Source organism: Chironomus tepperi, unplaced genomic scaffold (assembly GCF_022539635.2).
Source record: "Chironomus tepperi strain 1889 unplaced genomic scaffold, CSIRO-AGI_Ctep_v1 contig_456, whole genome shotgun sequence".
Lineage (NCBI taxonomy): Eukaryota > Metazoa > Arthropoda > Insecta > Diptera > Chironomidae > Chironomus > Chironomus tepperi.
Window position 1 is genome coordinate 209,191 of NW_027226578.1, and position 16,890 is coordinate 226,080.

Sequence of the window (16,890 nt, forward strand, 5' to 3'; positions counted from 1 at the left end):
AGGTAAAAGGTAAGAGACAAAAGAAGTGAATTGAAGAATGGACTAAAGACAAAGACATAAGTCAGCCACGACATGAACACGGAAACATGCACATTGATGAGAATTGAAGAAAAATTGTTATTAATTGAATTATTTTTGGATATACTTTAAGAAACTTTTCTTTTGTCATGGGAATCCATCATGTATAAAAAATATTTTGGAATTGCTGTTGAATAATTGACATGAATTGGAGTGACTATTTGGATGAGTGAGAAATATGTCTCTTTGTTGTGCTGACTTTGATCTTGAAATCGAAAGTTTATCACAGGAAATGAGATGTCTGTATTGAAAATTTGTGAGGATGATTTGGTAATGATTATGAATGTGATCTGTTGGATCACAAGGGGAGTTAGGGTATTGGGGAGGCTGTGAATCTGGCTCAGTGGCTGACCAAACGTCAACTGTTCCACATTCCGAGATACTTCCTGATTTCACGTAAGTTTTATAACTGAAACTAGGATTTTTAGGGAATTAGTTATCGGCAATCCTTAGAATATGATCAACAAATAGCTTCAATGAAACAAATAGCTTAGTGGCAGGCAAGTGGGACTTTTATCAATCTTCAGATGCCAAGAACGAGACTGAGACTTGACTGATAGTGCCTGGGCAATCGGCTGTCTCGAAGCCATTATTGTCTTCAACTACCAGCAGTGGCCATTTGCCGTTTACTGCCGATGGAAGTTGACATATGACGGGCTTTTGCTGACTCTGACTGAGTACTCAACTAGCAGCAACGGTTTATAGCTGTTTTCTGTCAATGGTAGTTGGTATTTGACGGGTTTTGGCTGAGTCTTACCGAGTATTCAACACCCAGAAACAGTTTGTCGATGTATACTGTCGATGGAAGTTTATAATCGACGGAACCTTGAAGACTCTGACCGAGACATCGGAAAAACTTATTTTGAAGGAATTTTAGCTTGTGCCAAATAGAAGACCGATTATGACTACATTCTTCACTCTCCCCAAATCCCCTAATAAACTCAAAAACCGGCACTTAACCACTCATCCCTACTACCATGTGAACAATCTCTACAGCTATAAATCTAAACCACTTGACTGTGTCAAGCATCTCCATACAAAAAAGTCCAAAAAGGAAGATTTTCCAATTTTCTACATGACAAAATTCCCTCATTTCAATTACATCCATATATCCATAAAGATTCTCAATCGCAATGCAATTAGAAATAGAAAGCATCCATTTCCTATCTATATTCATCATAATTGAGCATGCATTTATCAATCACGACTAATAATAATCTCTCATATTTTATTTATCTAATGATTTGTTGCTGATTTGTTGTCCAAATATAGACAACCGACAATATTCCATCATATGAATTTGAAATGCATGTGCGAATTGTAAAGAGTATGGACGGCAACAAATAAGAAACACGAGAAGAGAATTCATAAATACACAAAAGGCTGCGCGCAAATTATAAAGAAGAGAAAAGAGCAAGAAAAGAAGTAAAGAAGAAATGGGTCAGATCATTATACCGTAAAAGAGCTTTTGACTTGTTGCTTACATTCTTCTTTTTACACGATTTTAATTCATATTCTGCAATTCTGCTTTTATTCATGCTCATTGCTGCTCATTTTTAATTTTTACTATTTATTTAATTAATTTTGTGAATTATGAAAATGAAGAAATTGGAGCAAAGCGGTTGCATCTAGTGCCAGATATGAGCCTCATTAATGAAATCAGGTCCGATGAATTGATCGAGTTAGGCAGCATAATGTAATGACTATGAGATTTTAGATTAATGAAGTCATAACAGACACAACTTATTTTTTTTTTTCGCAGTAATTTGATTGCGAATATGGAATTGGAATTGGGGATGGGCTGTTTAATGATTTTATTGATGGAATTTTAATATGAATTTTGGTTGCTTTAATTTGAGATTTTAAATGCGAATAATTTCGGAGATTTTGATGGATTTCTTGCGATTTGAGTAGAATGATGTAATGGATGATGAAAATTTCTTTAGAAAGGTTTGCTGCTGCATAAGTATTGGCAACTGTATTTGTTTTGGTTACATCAATATGAGATCAGAAGGGGATTGACCTCATGCCCATCCCTGTCATCAGATGATACTGATCCCACGAATAGTTCAGTTTCCTTTGAGTACGTAACATACACGAGTGGACAACTAAATGACTTTTATAATTAATGTCAAGTTCCAACGTCGACTAATGACATCCGAATGCAGTTAAAAGGTCGAGTAATTACTAATTGCATCCGGATGTCATTAGTCGACCTTACAACTAGGCAATAACTTGATCTAGTCTTGACTAGAAGTCATCTAGTTATTAACTTTGAATATCCAAGGATAGAATCAAATATAGGTCATAACATAGGAACCTTGATAGGAACACAAGTTTGTTACTTCTTCCTTGGTTGGAATTCGCAAGCCAAAAGACGTCCTGGAGTTCCAAAAGCTGCAAGGCGCAGAATAATGATTAATGAATGCCAGCTTAATGTGCTGCCTGAGAATCTCATTACAAAACTAATTGACAGGTTCAGCAGCAGAGTCAGATGGAAAGTCTTCTGTTGATATCTAAGCTCCAAATAGGATCATGGTTACTTTATGTGAGTATAACATAGGAACAATGCAGCTGTATCCTATCCACAACCCAAAACACAACACAAATGTCATCACATTCACTCCAAATTCCCACACTCAACCACACAACATAATATCCTCTTACAAATTAGATCCTAATGAACAACAAGAGACATCCGGATCTTCTTCATTCAGTCATTTATGCAAATTTTACAAAACAATTTTACCATTCATTAGTAAAAGTAACAAAATCTTTGTCTGTTCATTAGATAACATTTCTTTTCCTGTCCATTGACTTCTTCCGAAAAGCACAAAAACAACAGAAAAACAAAAAAAATGTTTCAAATGACTTCCAAATTTGCCATTCGATACACATGGCGAAAAAACATAATCGGTTGCCAATAAGCTTTCACTTGTTTTTTTAATGTCAATTATAAATGCGTTTGATGTGACAATACCGAAAGTATTGGGTGACATGAGAATTTTGTATTGGTGGGATTTGAGGGGGGTTGTTTGGAAGTTATGTCAATTTTGAAGTTGAGGACCTAGACTGGAGTCTCTTAGGTAAGTCATTTGAATATGTAGGGAATGTTGTTGGATTTGAGCTGTGATCTAATACAAAGATAAGACCTGTGTAATGAGCACAGGATAGAAGTGGTAGGTTTAAGTGGGATTTGTGCCACAATTACTTAAAACCACCGGTAGCTCAGAGGTTGGAGCATGCGGCCTAAAATCCTAGGACATGGGTTTAATCCCCACTCGGTCTATGTTATGCGAAAGTTAACTTATTTCCCTAAAAATAGCAAGATTCCCTAAAACCTTAGAAGTAGCATGATTCCCAACAAATGTCACACAGCCTCAAACTAATATCAACACATCAGTTGACATCATGACTGTACACATGACTAGTATTAGATTATCAGAATCATCATCTGTGGGAGAAAAATAATATGATGATCAGCTTCTGATACAGATGTGTACATTAAAGCTGTGGTTATTGTTGTGTTGATTGAGTCATTAATCGATCGACATATCGATAAACAGCATCAAACATGTCAATAGCTAGTGGTTTTTGTTATTGTGAGCTTTTGTATCAAATGAGAGTGAAATTGAGGAATTAGTAGATATGCAGGTCTGATGATCGCTAGGGATCAATATTATAGAATTTATTGTAGATGTCAATTGGAAGCTTGTTGGTTCTAATTTTACAATATTCAATGTGTGACAGTCAGTTAAATGTAGGATTCGACCAAAAATGCATAGCCGGAAGGCTTGTTGACAAAAGATGCAGACTTGCAGCTTTGGACGAACTCTAAACCAGATCCTGAGCATCTAAAATGCAAAAAATGCAGGCTTGCTATTCTTGGCCGAACCCTGGTTATAAGTATTCATCCAGAATCCCTTAAACGAACCCACACATCCCAAACATCCTCAAAATCCCATTCCCATAACCCCTAATTCAACAATCCAACAATCATTCTCACAGTACACCATAATTACGTAAATGCAGTAAATCGTCCCATTTATAACTTCATTAACAAAGCTTCATCTATAAAATGCAATTGAATGTTTGCAGCTTTCGTGCCAATAAAACTATGCTTATGATGGATTATTATTTCATTTAATTAATTTTTACTTCTTTCCATTCCAACACAATACAATCGAAAGGAATGCTTTATTTCCTCACAACTTTTGCCATTTTTTTTCTCATAATTTTCAATTACAATTTGTAATGATCATCGGCATTTTGTTGTGCCAGGTATATTCATAATCATATATAGTAAGTGAGTGTAGCTTCAATTCATAATGGCAATAATAAATACTAAGCTAATCAAAATGTAATAACAGTGAGAAGGAGGAGGATGGAATTTATGGTGAAGTAAAAAAAAAGCACAATAAAAATTATTAGCATCCATGCATGCATAAAATGAAGGCAATAATTTCTTGTAATATTGCATATTTGGGCAAAATTAGAAAGCAAATAAAATTGGCGATATGGTGGGTGTTGCTGGCTGTTATAGATTAATTTTCGCTCAATCACCATCATCGAGTTTTCACTTTTTTTTGTAGCCTTTTGTTTCAAGCTTTTATTTATTTTCTCATCGACTCTCAACACTAAATATAGCAATAGCAATAATAATTACTTTAATTATTTTTTTTCTCTCCTATCCAATATGCCAACTGTAGTTACTCAATCAATCATTCACAGAGTCGTAAATGATGAGCAAAATTCTTTCCGAAATTGATTTATTTCGTGCAATGTTTTTTTGGTGAAGATAAGGCAATCTTTAGGTATTTAATTTTACTGACGAGATCCAGTGGTGGGCAACCTTTTTTATGCCATGAGCCCTATTAATGATCGACATCTACTCGAACCACAAACAACATAAAATTCATGGCATTTTCCAAAAAACACTCTCTAGTGTGCCGCGGCACAAAGGTTGCCCACCACTGGACTAGATTGATGAAGTCGGCAGCAGTGGTTGGATTTGGTATTTGGTGAATGAAAAATTGCATGGTTTGGGTTGAAAGTGAAGGAATATTTTTTATATTAATTTGGGCATCTATTTCCGGCAATTTGGGATGTTGAGAATATAATGGATAATTTTTGGATGGGATTTTATTGATTTTTTGCATTTGATTATTCATATCAATAAGCTTCAATTTGGGACATAACTCTTCAATTTAAATGGAGTATGGACCAGAGATCGAAGCCGCTGATAATTTAGCCGGCGGCGTCTAAAATGTTCGCTTTTAGCCGGCTAAATTTTTCGCTAAAATAAGCGAACATTTAGCCGCCGATCTTAGTGACTTCGATCTCTGGTATGGACAGTCAAAATTAGACAGAACTGTTTTAACAGTTGACTGTTGATAGAGACTTGTTATTAGTAAGGATTGTCAAAGCTGAAGGCATACAGCCTTAGACAGACTATAAGATGAAGCCGAAAATACCATGCTTGTGAATATAGAAAGCAGGAGCTGAAGTTCTTGGTTGAACCATTGTTATTAGTGATTATTAGGCAGTAGTCAGCGGATGAGCAAGCTTCAAGCGCTATTTGAAGGAGGCCATGGATTACAATTCATCTGTCTTAAAATGTACACAACACAGAAAATGATCCAAGATAGAAATTTGAGGGTGTTTGATCTGTCTAGATCTAGTATGTCAATTGGAAGACTGTGAATGTCAGCCAGAAGTAGAATGAAGCTAAAATCTTGGTGACAGAGGAGTATTCAGAAGGGGAAGAGGGTTTGAGGGTCAAACTGAAATTTTTGGTATAAATTCTTCAATTTCTCCTAAAGTCTTGCGATCCATGACAGAAAAAATCAACCCACACCTCATCCTCCTAAAATACACCCCTGTTCTGGCTACACCCCTATTAGGTGATATTAATAATTCCGATTCCTTAAATAATCCAAAATCCAGTCAACAAACATCATATGCGCTTCAATTCAATTCCCACAACAATAACACAAACATCATCACTTCCATTTCCCAATCCTAACATTTCAATAAATTTTTTTTTGAGTAATTCAATTAATTCACAAAATACTTTTAATTTATCTTTAAACGTCAAAAAATGACTGTGCGAAATTAAAAGGTTCACAAACAGCAACAACAGCAACATCACAAAGGAAATTAATTGATGACATAAATTTTATTGTGTACGCATAAAAAATGATGTAAATATAAATAAAGCCTTGGATTAAGCATGAGTCATGTAAAAAGGCATGATTAATTAAAAAGTTTTTCGTGAGTTGAGCATCCGCTGAGGGTTAAAGAATGAAAAGTATCCGTGCTTGTGTAAATAGATGTAAACTTTTTACTGGAATTGCTTAATATCCATTCATCTCTCATTTCTGATTCAAATCTTCATTAAATGTCGACGCTAATCATTCCGATGAAATTTTTAAGTATTTCAAGCTTTTTGCTCTATTTCTAATGTCAACTAAATATCAAGGTGACTCAAAGGCATTCTCATGCTGTGAGAATTGCGTCTTAAATATCAATTTATCTTGAATTATTCTGAGATTAAATTGAAAAGTTGGAGAACTTTTTTGTGTGAGTGAGTAAGGCTTAGAATTTTCATTAGCGGAATTGAATTCTGGGGGTTGTTGATTTATGATGTCTATCTTGAGTCGACTATAAGGTTGATGAGTAGTGGGTAGAAGAACTGTGTATATTTTAAGAAGGAAAGGATTTTAAGACAAAATTAGAAACTCTAAATGCATTCTGAGTGGGCATCAAATGTCAGATCTATAATTAGACATAAAGTTGACCAAGGACGTATCCAGCAGAGAATTTAAGCTTATTTTTATACACTTTTTAGAACGTTTAAGCACTGTGATTGAGGTCTGCTCTAGTTAAAGTCCTTCCACGGAGAATTTACAGCATTTGTACCAAATATCAATCTAGCCTTGATTCCAGCTTCATCATTCATGGCCCGTTCTAACATCAAACGTAGCCTAATTCTTGGTTACCGTCATTAAATGCCTACAATTAGTTTTACTAAGCTGATGGCGGGATTCGAACCCGGGAAATTCAACTTTTGTGACCTGTAATTTGCTAGATCAAGGGCTCATTTTCTTCTTATGGCTTGCTTCCTCCTTTTTATGGACAATATTCTTCAATTCCCTAGAGTTTGTCGTGGAACTCTTTCCCAAAAAATGTCTGAACACGTATTTTCAGTTGATTAGTTCCAGCCAGTCGATTAACAGGTAAAATGCTGGATCTCCTTAAATACACTAGATGAGCATGCTTACAAGCATTGCTCTGTTCATAAGAGCACGCTCTTTGTCTGCTTAGTGTTCATAGAAGTAAGAAAATATTCGCGTGAAAGACGAAGAAGAAGTCATATACCAGTTCTGTTGCTACTCATCATTCATGAACAACCCCCCCACCATCCCCACTCAAAAAACCAATTTTTCATAAAATTATTATCCTTAAGAAAAGTTTCAAGCAGCAAAAAAAAGAAGAAGTTCTAAGAACAAAAAAAAGTCTCTTTTTCGTTGGTCGTAAAAATTGATTTGGTTCCATTTAAGCTTTATGAAGATATTTTTTATGATGTCAAAAAAAAAGTATTGCCTTTCATGGCTTGATAAAAATAAAATATTTCGGGAAATCCAATTTTATGGTTTTGTTTAGAACGTAATTTAACCATGTAGAGGTTGATTTGTAGACGAATGTAGACATTTAGCACAGCATGAAAGCATAGCAACGTAATCAAATTATTTATTTTCTTGATAAATTTTTATATCCGAACTTGGATATAACTCAACAGAAATGAAGTCAACGTCGTCAATCAAATCATCAGAATTAAGCTATTTATAGCATAGCTACTCAAGACTCTCAAGTGAATTCAGGTATTAAACTGCAGCTAATTTGACGTGGATTGCTCATGAAGAATTTAAGACTAAACTGTCAAAAGTGACACTTCAGAACTTGAGAATTACTCGACTAATTAGTACAATTCAGACAGATCAACGGTACTTGTTCCAGTTTGGAGTGTTTTATGGATTGTTGGAGCTTTTTTGAAGTAAACTATAAGTTTTTTTAAGAGGTTTTGTTCATGAAGTTTTGTAGAATGAGTTTTTGAGGATTGAAATGGATGGTTGTTCTTGAATAATGTGACAAAATGCAGAAGAGCTTGAAGTTGACTTCATGTTGGACCTAAAAGGGGTGGAATTCTTTACTTTCGAGTCTTGTTGACCCGGAAAGCATTAATATTCAGCATTAGGTCAACGTGGCTCTGGCCATAAACTAGATTCGATGTGATTCTACCTCAAGCTAGAGATAAGTCATTCCACGGCGAAGAAATTGCCGAAAATCTAACCTCAGGGTGACTTGACTATAGCTTGAGGTCGGATTAAATCGAATCCAACTTTTGACCAGAGTCACGCTTATTTGATGTCGGATTTTCGGTGATTTCTATGATGTGTACTTTTTGATTTAGCTATATTTGGCACCATAATGGGTCAAAATTCATCATCACGGTACCGTCAAGGACGCTTCGCATTTTATCTTTAATATGGCGGCGTGGCGGTTTCCCTGACGAACGTGAGGTGCTGTTTGGGATCGATATGATTTTTCTGACTTTAGAGTAAGTCCAGATTGACTCGATGACATTTACTGTATGGAAAGTTAGAGCATGAACAAAGCTTGAACTCTACTGCTGCTCTTTGTTCTACTTTAGATCAGGTTTGTCCAAACTATTTCCACTACAGCTTATCTTGCCACATCTAGTGTGTCACGGCACAAAGTTTGGACAGCACTGCTCTAGATTACACCCAAAAGACCCATCCGAACATCGACATCCTCACAAAGATTTGACATCAAAATGAGAGATTTTTACTTGATTTTTACACAAAGCTTAATATTTAATAAACTCAAAAACTTAATGAGACATGAATGATTTTTGTGGCTTCACATCTAAATTTCCAAAATAAATTAGTCATTAAATATAAAAAGCCAAAAACTAAACAAATCAGTAAAATTAGCATAAAGAAAACTAAAAGATTCAAAAATATTTCAATTAAAACAAAAATTGAAGTCCATTGTCAAGATCAAGTGTGCCTCTCATCATATAAGGTTAAGGTCAACAATGTTGACCCTTCTCCAATTTTCGAAAATTAGCACAAACGAGCTCAACAATAGCTGAATAAAAAAAATCCAAACAAAAGATTAAATTTCAATTTTAAAGGAACACTTACGCGATAATTTGCAAGTTTTAGATATTTTTTATTGGAAATAGAGTAAGTGGTTGTAGAAGAAGAAGAAGAAGACGGAACCAGTGGATGGCATCAAGGTGAATAGAAATCTCCGTTGTTCCACAAATGCATGTTAATTTCAAATGAATTTTAATGTATGTTCCTAACTATCAAGCATGTGAGAGATATTTTTTCTATAATTTATTATTTTTTTGTGCATTGATACCCAATTTTTTGTGTTTGTGGAGGTGAAGCGACCAAAAAAGGGGAATAAAAATGAAGAAAAAAACATTTTTTGTGCTGATTGGAAAATTTTTTCAAATTATTTAGGGAAATTATAAAGTTTTTGATGTGTTTCATGTGTGTCGGTCAGGCGAGTAGCCAAGGAGTTGTGGTGAGGGATGTGACTAGCTGACGGTTATAAGGATATAGTCGATAAGGAGACCGAACTCGCTCTAAAGAGTCTTGACAACAGGACAAATACTCTAGAAGGCAAATAGCATGCTCCCAAGAGCAGAACAAGCTGAGAGTAGCGCTCGCAAATATGCTCAACTCAAGGACAGCAAGCTCTCGAGACCATGCACTTTGCCTGCAAGCAATAGAGTCAACATTAGCTAAGCCATAGTCATTTAGCAGTGTATACTCTAATTTAGCGTTAGGAATTGTGGGTAATGCTAGGAATTAGATGCAGGCATGCTACTACATAGCTAATACACCGACGAACCTAAACAGACAAGGAGCATGCTCTATAAAATTGAGTGACTGTCTTAAGGAATCTTAGTGACTGTCATATGGCGTCCAAGTGACTGTCATATGGCGTTCAAGTGGCTACCGTGTGGCGTCCAAGTGACTGTCACATGACGTCCAAGTGACTGTCATATTGCGTACAAGCGACTGTCACATGACATCCAAGTGACTGTCACATGGCATCCAAGTGACTGTCACATGGCATCCAAGTGACTGTCATATGGCGTCCATTGATCTCATTTAGATGAGCATCCTCATTGTCTGTAAGGCAAAGCTGTTTCTCATCTACAAAATCGACATCAACTCAGCCTCCCACATGCCCTCACTTACTCAATACTCCTCCTGGCTACACCTCTGATGATGATCGTCGATCGTCATGTGTCATTGTCTTCATCAACTTGCCGGCAATGTCAAAACTATTACACAATCCTGATTAAAAAGCAAATAAAAAATTTAACTGATGGACGTGAAAAATCAAACTCACACGAAACTTCCGCTTCCAATTGTTCAAAAAAATAATAATAATAATAATAATAATTATAATTACCCAACAAATGATTTGCAAAAGCCGCGAATGGATTTATATTTCAATTGTAATTATTAGCTGCCTGCCATTACGTTCAGCTTAATTACATTTTTTTTTTACTACTTTATGAATCTTTATCTCTTCATCATTCAAACACCTTGTGGAACTGTGTTGTTGATTTAGATGCGGTAGTAGTTTATAGATGGATGAGAAGCATCTCGATTATTGACGCATTTTAGGTAGGAAATTGTGTGGATATTGTTAGAATTTCAATGGAATTGATTCTTATTTTGATAAATGTTCAGATTCCTCATGATAAGTATAAAGCTTAGTTCCCACACTTTAAGGAAATTCAAATGGATGAAACATTTTGCTTGGGGGAATATCCGCGTTTCTGATTCACAAGATGTCATCTTGACATGATTGTCATGCAAAAAAATTGTCAATCAACTGTAAAATTGACATGATGGCTTTTAAGACGACAGTGAAATTTTTGTCAAATGCTTTATAAATCTTCACTAAGTCTTAGATATAAATAGATTTCAGTTAGAGTTTAGGATTTAGACTTCTTAAATTAGACGAGGTATTGCTGCGAATCATGTGAGAGTCTTTAAATCTGGTTTTGTTACTGTTGATCCCGATCGACTGTCATGTGGCGTTCAAGTGAAATCGAAGTGGCTGCCATGTGGCGTTCAAGTGAAATCGAAGTGGCTGCCATGTGTCGTTCAAGTTGCTGTAAATTGTCGTTCAAGTTGCTGTAATGTGTCGATCAAGTTGCTGTCATGTGTCGTTCAGGTTGCTGTCGTGTGGTGTTCAAGTGGCTACCACGTATCCTCCAAATGGCTACCACGTGATGTCAAAATGGCCTCCATGTCATCTGTCGTTACCATGTGGCATTCAAGTGGCTGCCATGTGACATTCAAGTGGTGGCAAAGTGGCGTCCAAGAGACTACCATAAAATCTTGTGCCGATCGGGGATGTAGACAGTACTGTTATCGTTATTAGAATCAATCAGAAGTCACCTAATGAGACAACTAAGGAAGGTCATCTGATCACAATTCATCAATAAGGCCATCACATCATACAATCAATAGGAAACAGACTGCACATCATGATTGTCACGAAAATGTTAATCTCCATTTGCAATCTATTTCATACCCAGCAATAGAAATTCCAATTGTCATAAAATGCGCATCTCCATCTAATTCCAAACCACAAATCCACATTCCTAACTTGCCGTTAATCTGCGCATTCATTTCATACTAAACTTATTTTTTTTTGTATTCATCTATAATTTGCAGTTATAAAAAGCCACACAGCACAAAAAAAAGAAGTAAAAAATCTTCTCTTTTTTTGCTATATCCACAGATGAAGTTCAAATGATTCATTAAGGAAGAAAATTGTTGCAAATTAACGAATTGAGACAATAGGAACGAATATAAAAGATCACGACTGAAATGAAAGTGAAGATGAACATTTAACTGTCTATTAATTAATGTCAAGTCTTTATGACGTCGTCACGTGACGTTTTGCTTTATTGCTGCAAAAATGTTACTTGTCTCCTGCTTAGAGCTTGAGATTTATGACATGAAATTTATGCTTTTACCCATTTTCGGTTAATTGCCAATGGATGAAATGAGTAAAAAGAGTACAGCACTCAAAGGGAGGCTAAATGCATGATCGAAGGAGGTAGGCGAGACCAATATAATGACGAATGAATAATGGCAGTATAATATGTAATTAAACATTACTTTCGTTAGTTCTTCCATGTGAGATTCCGATGAGGTTTCGTGTAATTGTTGCTCCCTTGAGAGGATTTTTGTGGACTTTTTTTGTTGGAGTTTTGGGAAATTTTAGTGTTTTGTTACAGCTTAATGACTGCTTTGTGATGCAACGGAATGTAACATATGAAAGCATATGCTACTCATGAGTCATATGGACGCAGACCTATAAGTAAGCTTTGGAATTTATGTAGACTTTAAGCTATGTACCTAAGTGAATCTGTCAGTGTAAGTTCATTATTTCTGAGTGGATAGGTCACACACCAGCAGTTTAAAGACCATTCAATAGTGAAAATGTGTAATTGATTCCTAACGGGGACTGTTTTCTCAATTTCTTCAAAGAGTGTTCGAGTGTTGTCAATATGACAGCGATTCAACAATGTTTACACCATAGTAATCATGTGGTATGAAATTTATATTTTGTGGTGTATCAATGAGCATGATTTAAGAGAAAATTCAGCTTTTTTAGGTTCACCCTAAGGAAATCACTGCAAAAATTGTCTGTTCTGATTAGACACTTCCAGTTCTATTGAATTTAGTTCAAAGCGCAGTTAATCGATTGATAATTAAAGGATTTTTGTAAAATTAATGGGATGGTGAGAGTATGTGCTGTCAGACTCTAAATTTAGGCATTCTTTGTCTTAGTGAATAAGCAGCATGTCATTTGGGTTGAAATCTACTAGAATCGTCTGCAGATGTGTCAACTTAGAGCGCTGTACCTTAATTTCAATTAGAATTACTGCTATCGTATGAAATACAGCATGTGATAAAGATGAACAATGTAGAAATAATCTAAAATCCGAGCCCAGGACAGTGTGACACTGGTCCTTAACCAGATTTGTTTAAATCCGTTTTCAGGCCAGAGTCTAGTCAGCCTAACTCCGGATTTTCGGCTATTTAGACTTTGTGTGTTTTTCAGAGTAGATTAACTTTGAAGTCTTAAATCACCACAGCATCCCTAATAATTAGTAACAAAATGACCTAGAATATCCACAAAATATTCCACCCAAAAAAAGGCACACAATCCTCTCTCAAGGGTCGAGTCCAGACAGAAATTATAAATTAATCACAAATAATGAGAAAAAGAGTAAAAATAAATAAAGAAATTTTTATGTTCATAAGAAAGTTTTTTTCAATTTTTTTTATTACTTTTTACAATTGTAAACATAAAAATTTTTTAAGCCCAAAAAAATAATTATTTTACAAAAAAAAAAAACATAAAAGTACATAAAAATGATTGTTTATATCAGTAGAAAGCACCAGCAAAATTATCTGTCAATAATTAGTCAATCATAAATATCATGATTAGTAATTATTGTTCACTTTTGCCTCTGACTTTCCAGATAATGACCGGAGAGAAAAAGAATATAAAAAAAGGATGAGAAGCTATAAAAAAAAACATAAGTATTAAGTGAAATAATGTTAATCACAAAATGATATAAAATAAAAATTTAATTATATCGTGTTTCAAGGGAATGTGCTCAGTTTTGAGGAATATATGATGTTTTTCTTGCTTTTTTAGGAACTAATTTACTTCTTTACAGACTAAAGTCATTTAAAATTAATTTTAATTTCTCTTCTTTTATTTTTCAACTTTTTTTGTAATTTTTTTCATTTTTTATTGAGAAGTTTTTCAATCATAGCTCGAAGTCGACTCGGATTTTGTATTCCGAGTGGACAAAACCAGTTCAACTAGTTGAAGGCAAGTTAATGTCTAGTTAATCACTATGTCTTCCGTATTTTTGTCCACTCGGGTATGTAAAAGTTAAAGGCTTCATATAAAATCAAATTCGACTTCGATCTCTAGTTTTTTAATTTTAAATTACAAATGTTAAGCTTCCCTAGCAGGAAAAGAGCAGTGGATCTCTCATAAGCATGCTCATCTAGTATATTTAAGGTAAGCAAGCTCTCAAGAACATGCTCTTTGCCTATTGGGGCTGAAATCAAAGATTATGATACGTTTAAAATATAGTCGATTATATTTTGTGACATAAATTAAGCTTCTTGCCCTTGAAACACATCATAATTAAATTTTGTAATAAAGATGGTCTTATTAATCATTAGATTTTTTTCTTTTGTCGCTGAATTGGAAGTCTTTGCAATAGTTTTTGGTCAAATTTTCTGATAAGTTTGAGTTTATTTGCTGCGATATTGAATGATTTGAAGCTAAAAGTCATAAATGAGAGCCTTAAGTTGCTTGTGACAATACGTTCTATCTCCCAATTTCGCTATCGACTGCAAATGTCGACCTATACAGTCTAATGCATGCTTCTTGCTATGATGCAAGTGTCAGCAAAGCGATTTCTGACTCTTCGTACCAGAACTCGAGGTCGTCTTAGAATTTTATAAGGAGTCAAGTCGTCTTGAGTCGACTATTCCACATAAAATTCAATTTCACTTCGAGCTCTGCTTTGTACTGCCCATAGCGCAATCAAAAGGCAAGCAATTCTCTGCATGTGAACGATATAAGTGCTTTTTTATTAATCAGCAACTTGTATTTGCTTACAAATATATACTAAGACAAAGAGAGATGACACATGTTGCTAGAGCAACAAGAAATGTGGCGAGAGGAAGCGACGAGTCGGCTTTGTGTCAGTTCTAAACTAAATCAGACTTTGCATCGATATGACGCCAGTCTGATGCTGATTCAATTTCACTTGTGCTTTCTTTGAAAACATTACAACTTGGTTCAGATAAGTTTAATAGCATAGGGACAGTAGACTAATATTGAATCTCTAGACTCTACAAACTACACAGAAAACTTCACCAAAAACTGCAAAAACTTTCCAATACCTTAATATCGTCCAATTTCAAACAATAGACAAAAAAATAACATACATAAGTTAAATGAAATTAAAATAATTACAAAATATGATCGATCAATTAATTCCACAGTTTGTGGATACAGTAATTAATCATAAGTCCATCAATAATCTGTCATATTTTATATTCTTCTCCTTCATCCCACACATGAAACACATAATAATTTAATTTTTTTTTTTAAGAATTAATTAACTTAACATATTAATAACAAAAGTTACTATGATCATCATCATAAGTCCAAAAATATAAGAAATGACATCCCATTTCCCTCTTATATTTTTTTTTTTATAATCAACATAAACATCTACAAACACAGAATTATGTTCTTTTTGTTCCAAAAAAAATATCTCACAGTACGTCATGTATTGCGCATTACTTATCAATAAGTAGAATTAATGTTGCGCACTAATGCAATTAAATAAAATGAGAAATTAAAGTTAAAGGTTGTGTTTGTTCAATTAATTAATGCTTAATCTGTATCCTAAATTTTCAGCCAATTCCAGATGGAACTTCGAATATTTCGTACCTTTCCGCCATTTGCGTCTGAATTACCATTCGTACTAGAATTACTATCATTGTGATGATGAATGTGATGATCAATAGTATTTGCATCGCGTACTGATACATTACTCATGCGACGTACCGGAAGTGCAGTATACTTTCTATTACTATTGTTATTATTAGTGCCATTTGTTACCACATTTTGATTATTATTGCTATTGCTATTATTGTTCAATCTTAATGTTGTTGTAGCACTGCCACTATTTCCATTTGCCGATAATGTGCAACTCGATGACGACGATTGAAGACGTGATAATGAATCTAAATTCTTCACTCGTGTTGTTAATGAATCGCGCTTTGGTCTTAACACTGGAGATGGTGAAGATGTCACATACTTATTTGGCGATGATGGTGGAATGTTGACGACGGTCGTATTTCCATATGCTGCTGTCAATGTTGGTGATGCTGTTGTAACAAGCTTATTGCTTATGTTAGTACTGCTACTACTCTGGGATATTGGTATTGACGATGATGAGCTACGGTTTGGTTGTTGCTGTTGTGATGTCTTATTGCCGTCAATTGAGTTTGAATTTCTCAAACTTTGAACGGAATCGGGACGATTAAGACTTAAATCTCTTTTTGTTATTGATGATGGTCCGCTTGTTCTTATACCACTTGCTGTATAAAGACTACTCGTACTTTTTGTAAGGCTTCTATTTGCAGATGGTGGACCAGCCGATATAGCACGTCCACTTGGCGGCTTTGTTGATACATTCACAGCACTTTTTGTTGAACCAGGCAATGGAATTTTACTCGGTTTCGTTCGACGTGGCGTCTCGGGACATTTTGATGCAGTCATATCTCTCTCCTGCTGATCATGTGCCGACTCTGTCGAACTACTGTGTTGAAATAAATCATCCATAGCAAATGGTATCATAGCTTTCATACTGGGTGTTGAAATTGTTGTTGTTGACTGAATAAGTCTTTGATTTGGTGTGGATGTATGCATAACAGTTATGCCGTCACGAGATAATCGTGTAGTCGTCGACGATGACGATGATTGATGCTCAGGACTTCCATCACAGCGCGCTGCTAATAGCTTTGCTTCCATAACACGGATTTGTGCTCGTGTACCTTCCAACTCTATGTTACGTTCCTCAATCTGTTGTTTGTGTGGGTTGAAAAATTTGAATGTCAGTGATTTTGT

The 16,890-nt window shown here is 35.1% G+C and overlaps 1 protein-coding gene across 4 annotated transcripts in view; it reads right to left on the minus strand.

Annotated features, from left to right (window-relative positions):
- LOC139099005 (putative uncharacterized protein DDB_G0277255) overlaps nucleotides 1-16,890 on the minus strand; it is an 86,880-nt gene that overhangs the window by 11,383 nt on the left and 58,607 nt on the right. For 2 of the 4 annotated variants that reach the window (XM_070651403.1, XM_070651404.1), the window contains exon 6: nucleotides 15,709-16,845. In XM_070651403.1, the coding sequence (XP_070507504.1) occupies nucleotides 15,709-16,845 (1,137 nt within the window). Of the gene's footprint in view, nucleotides 1-9,308; nucleotides 9,500-10,382; nucleotides 16,846-16,890 lie in introns of all 4 variants that reach the window. The other 2 variants (XR_011545261.1, XR_011545260.1) reach the window with 2 other exon arrangements.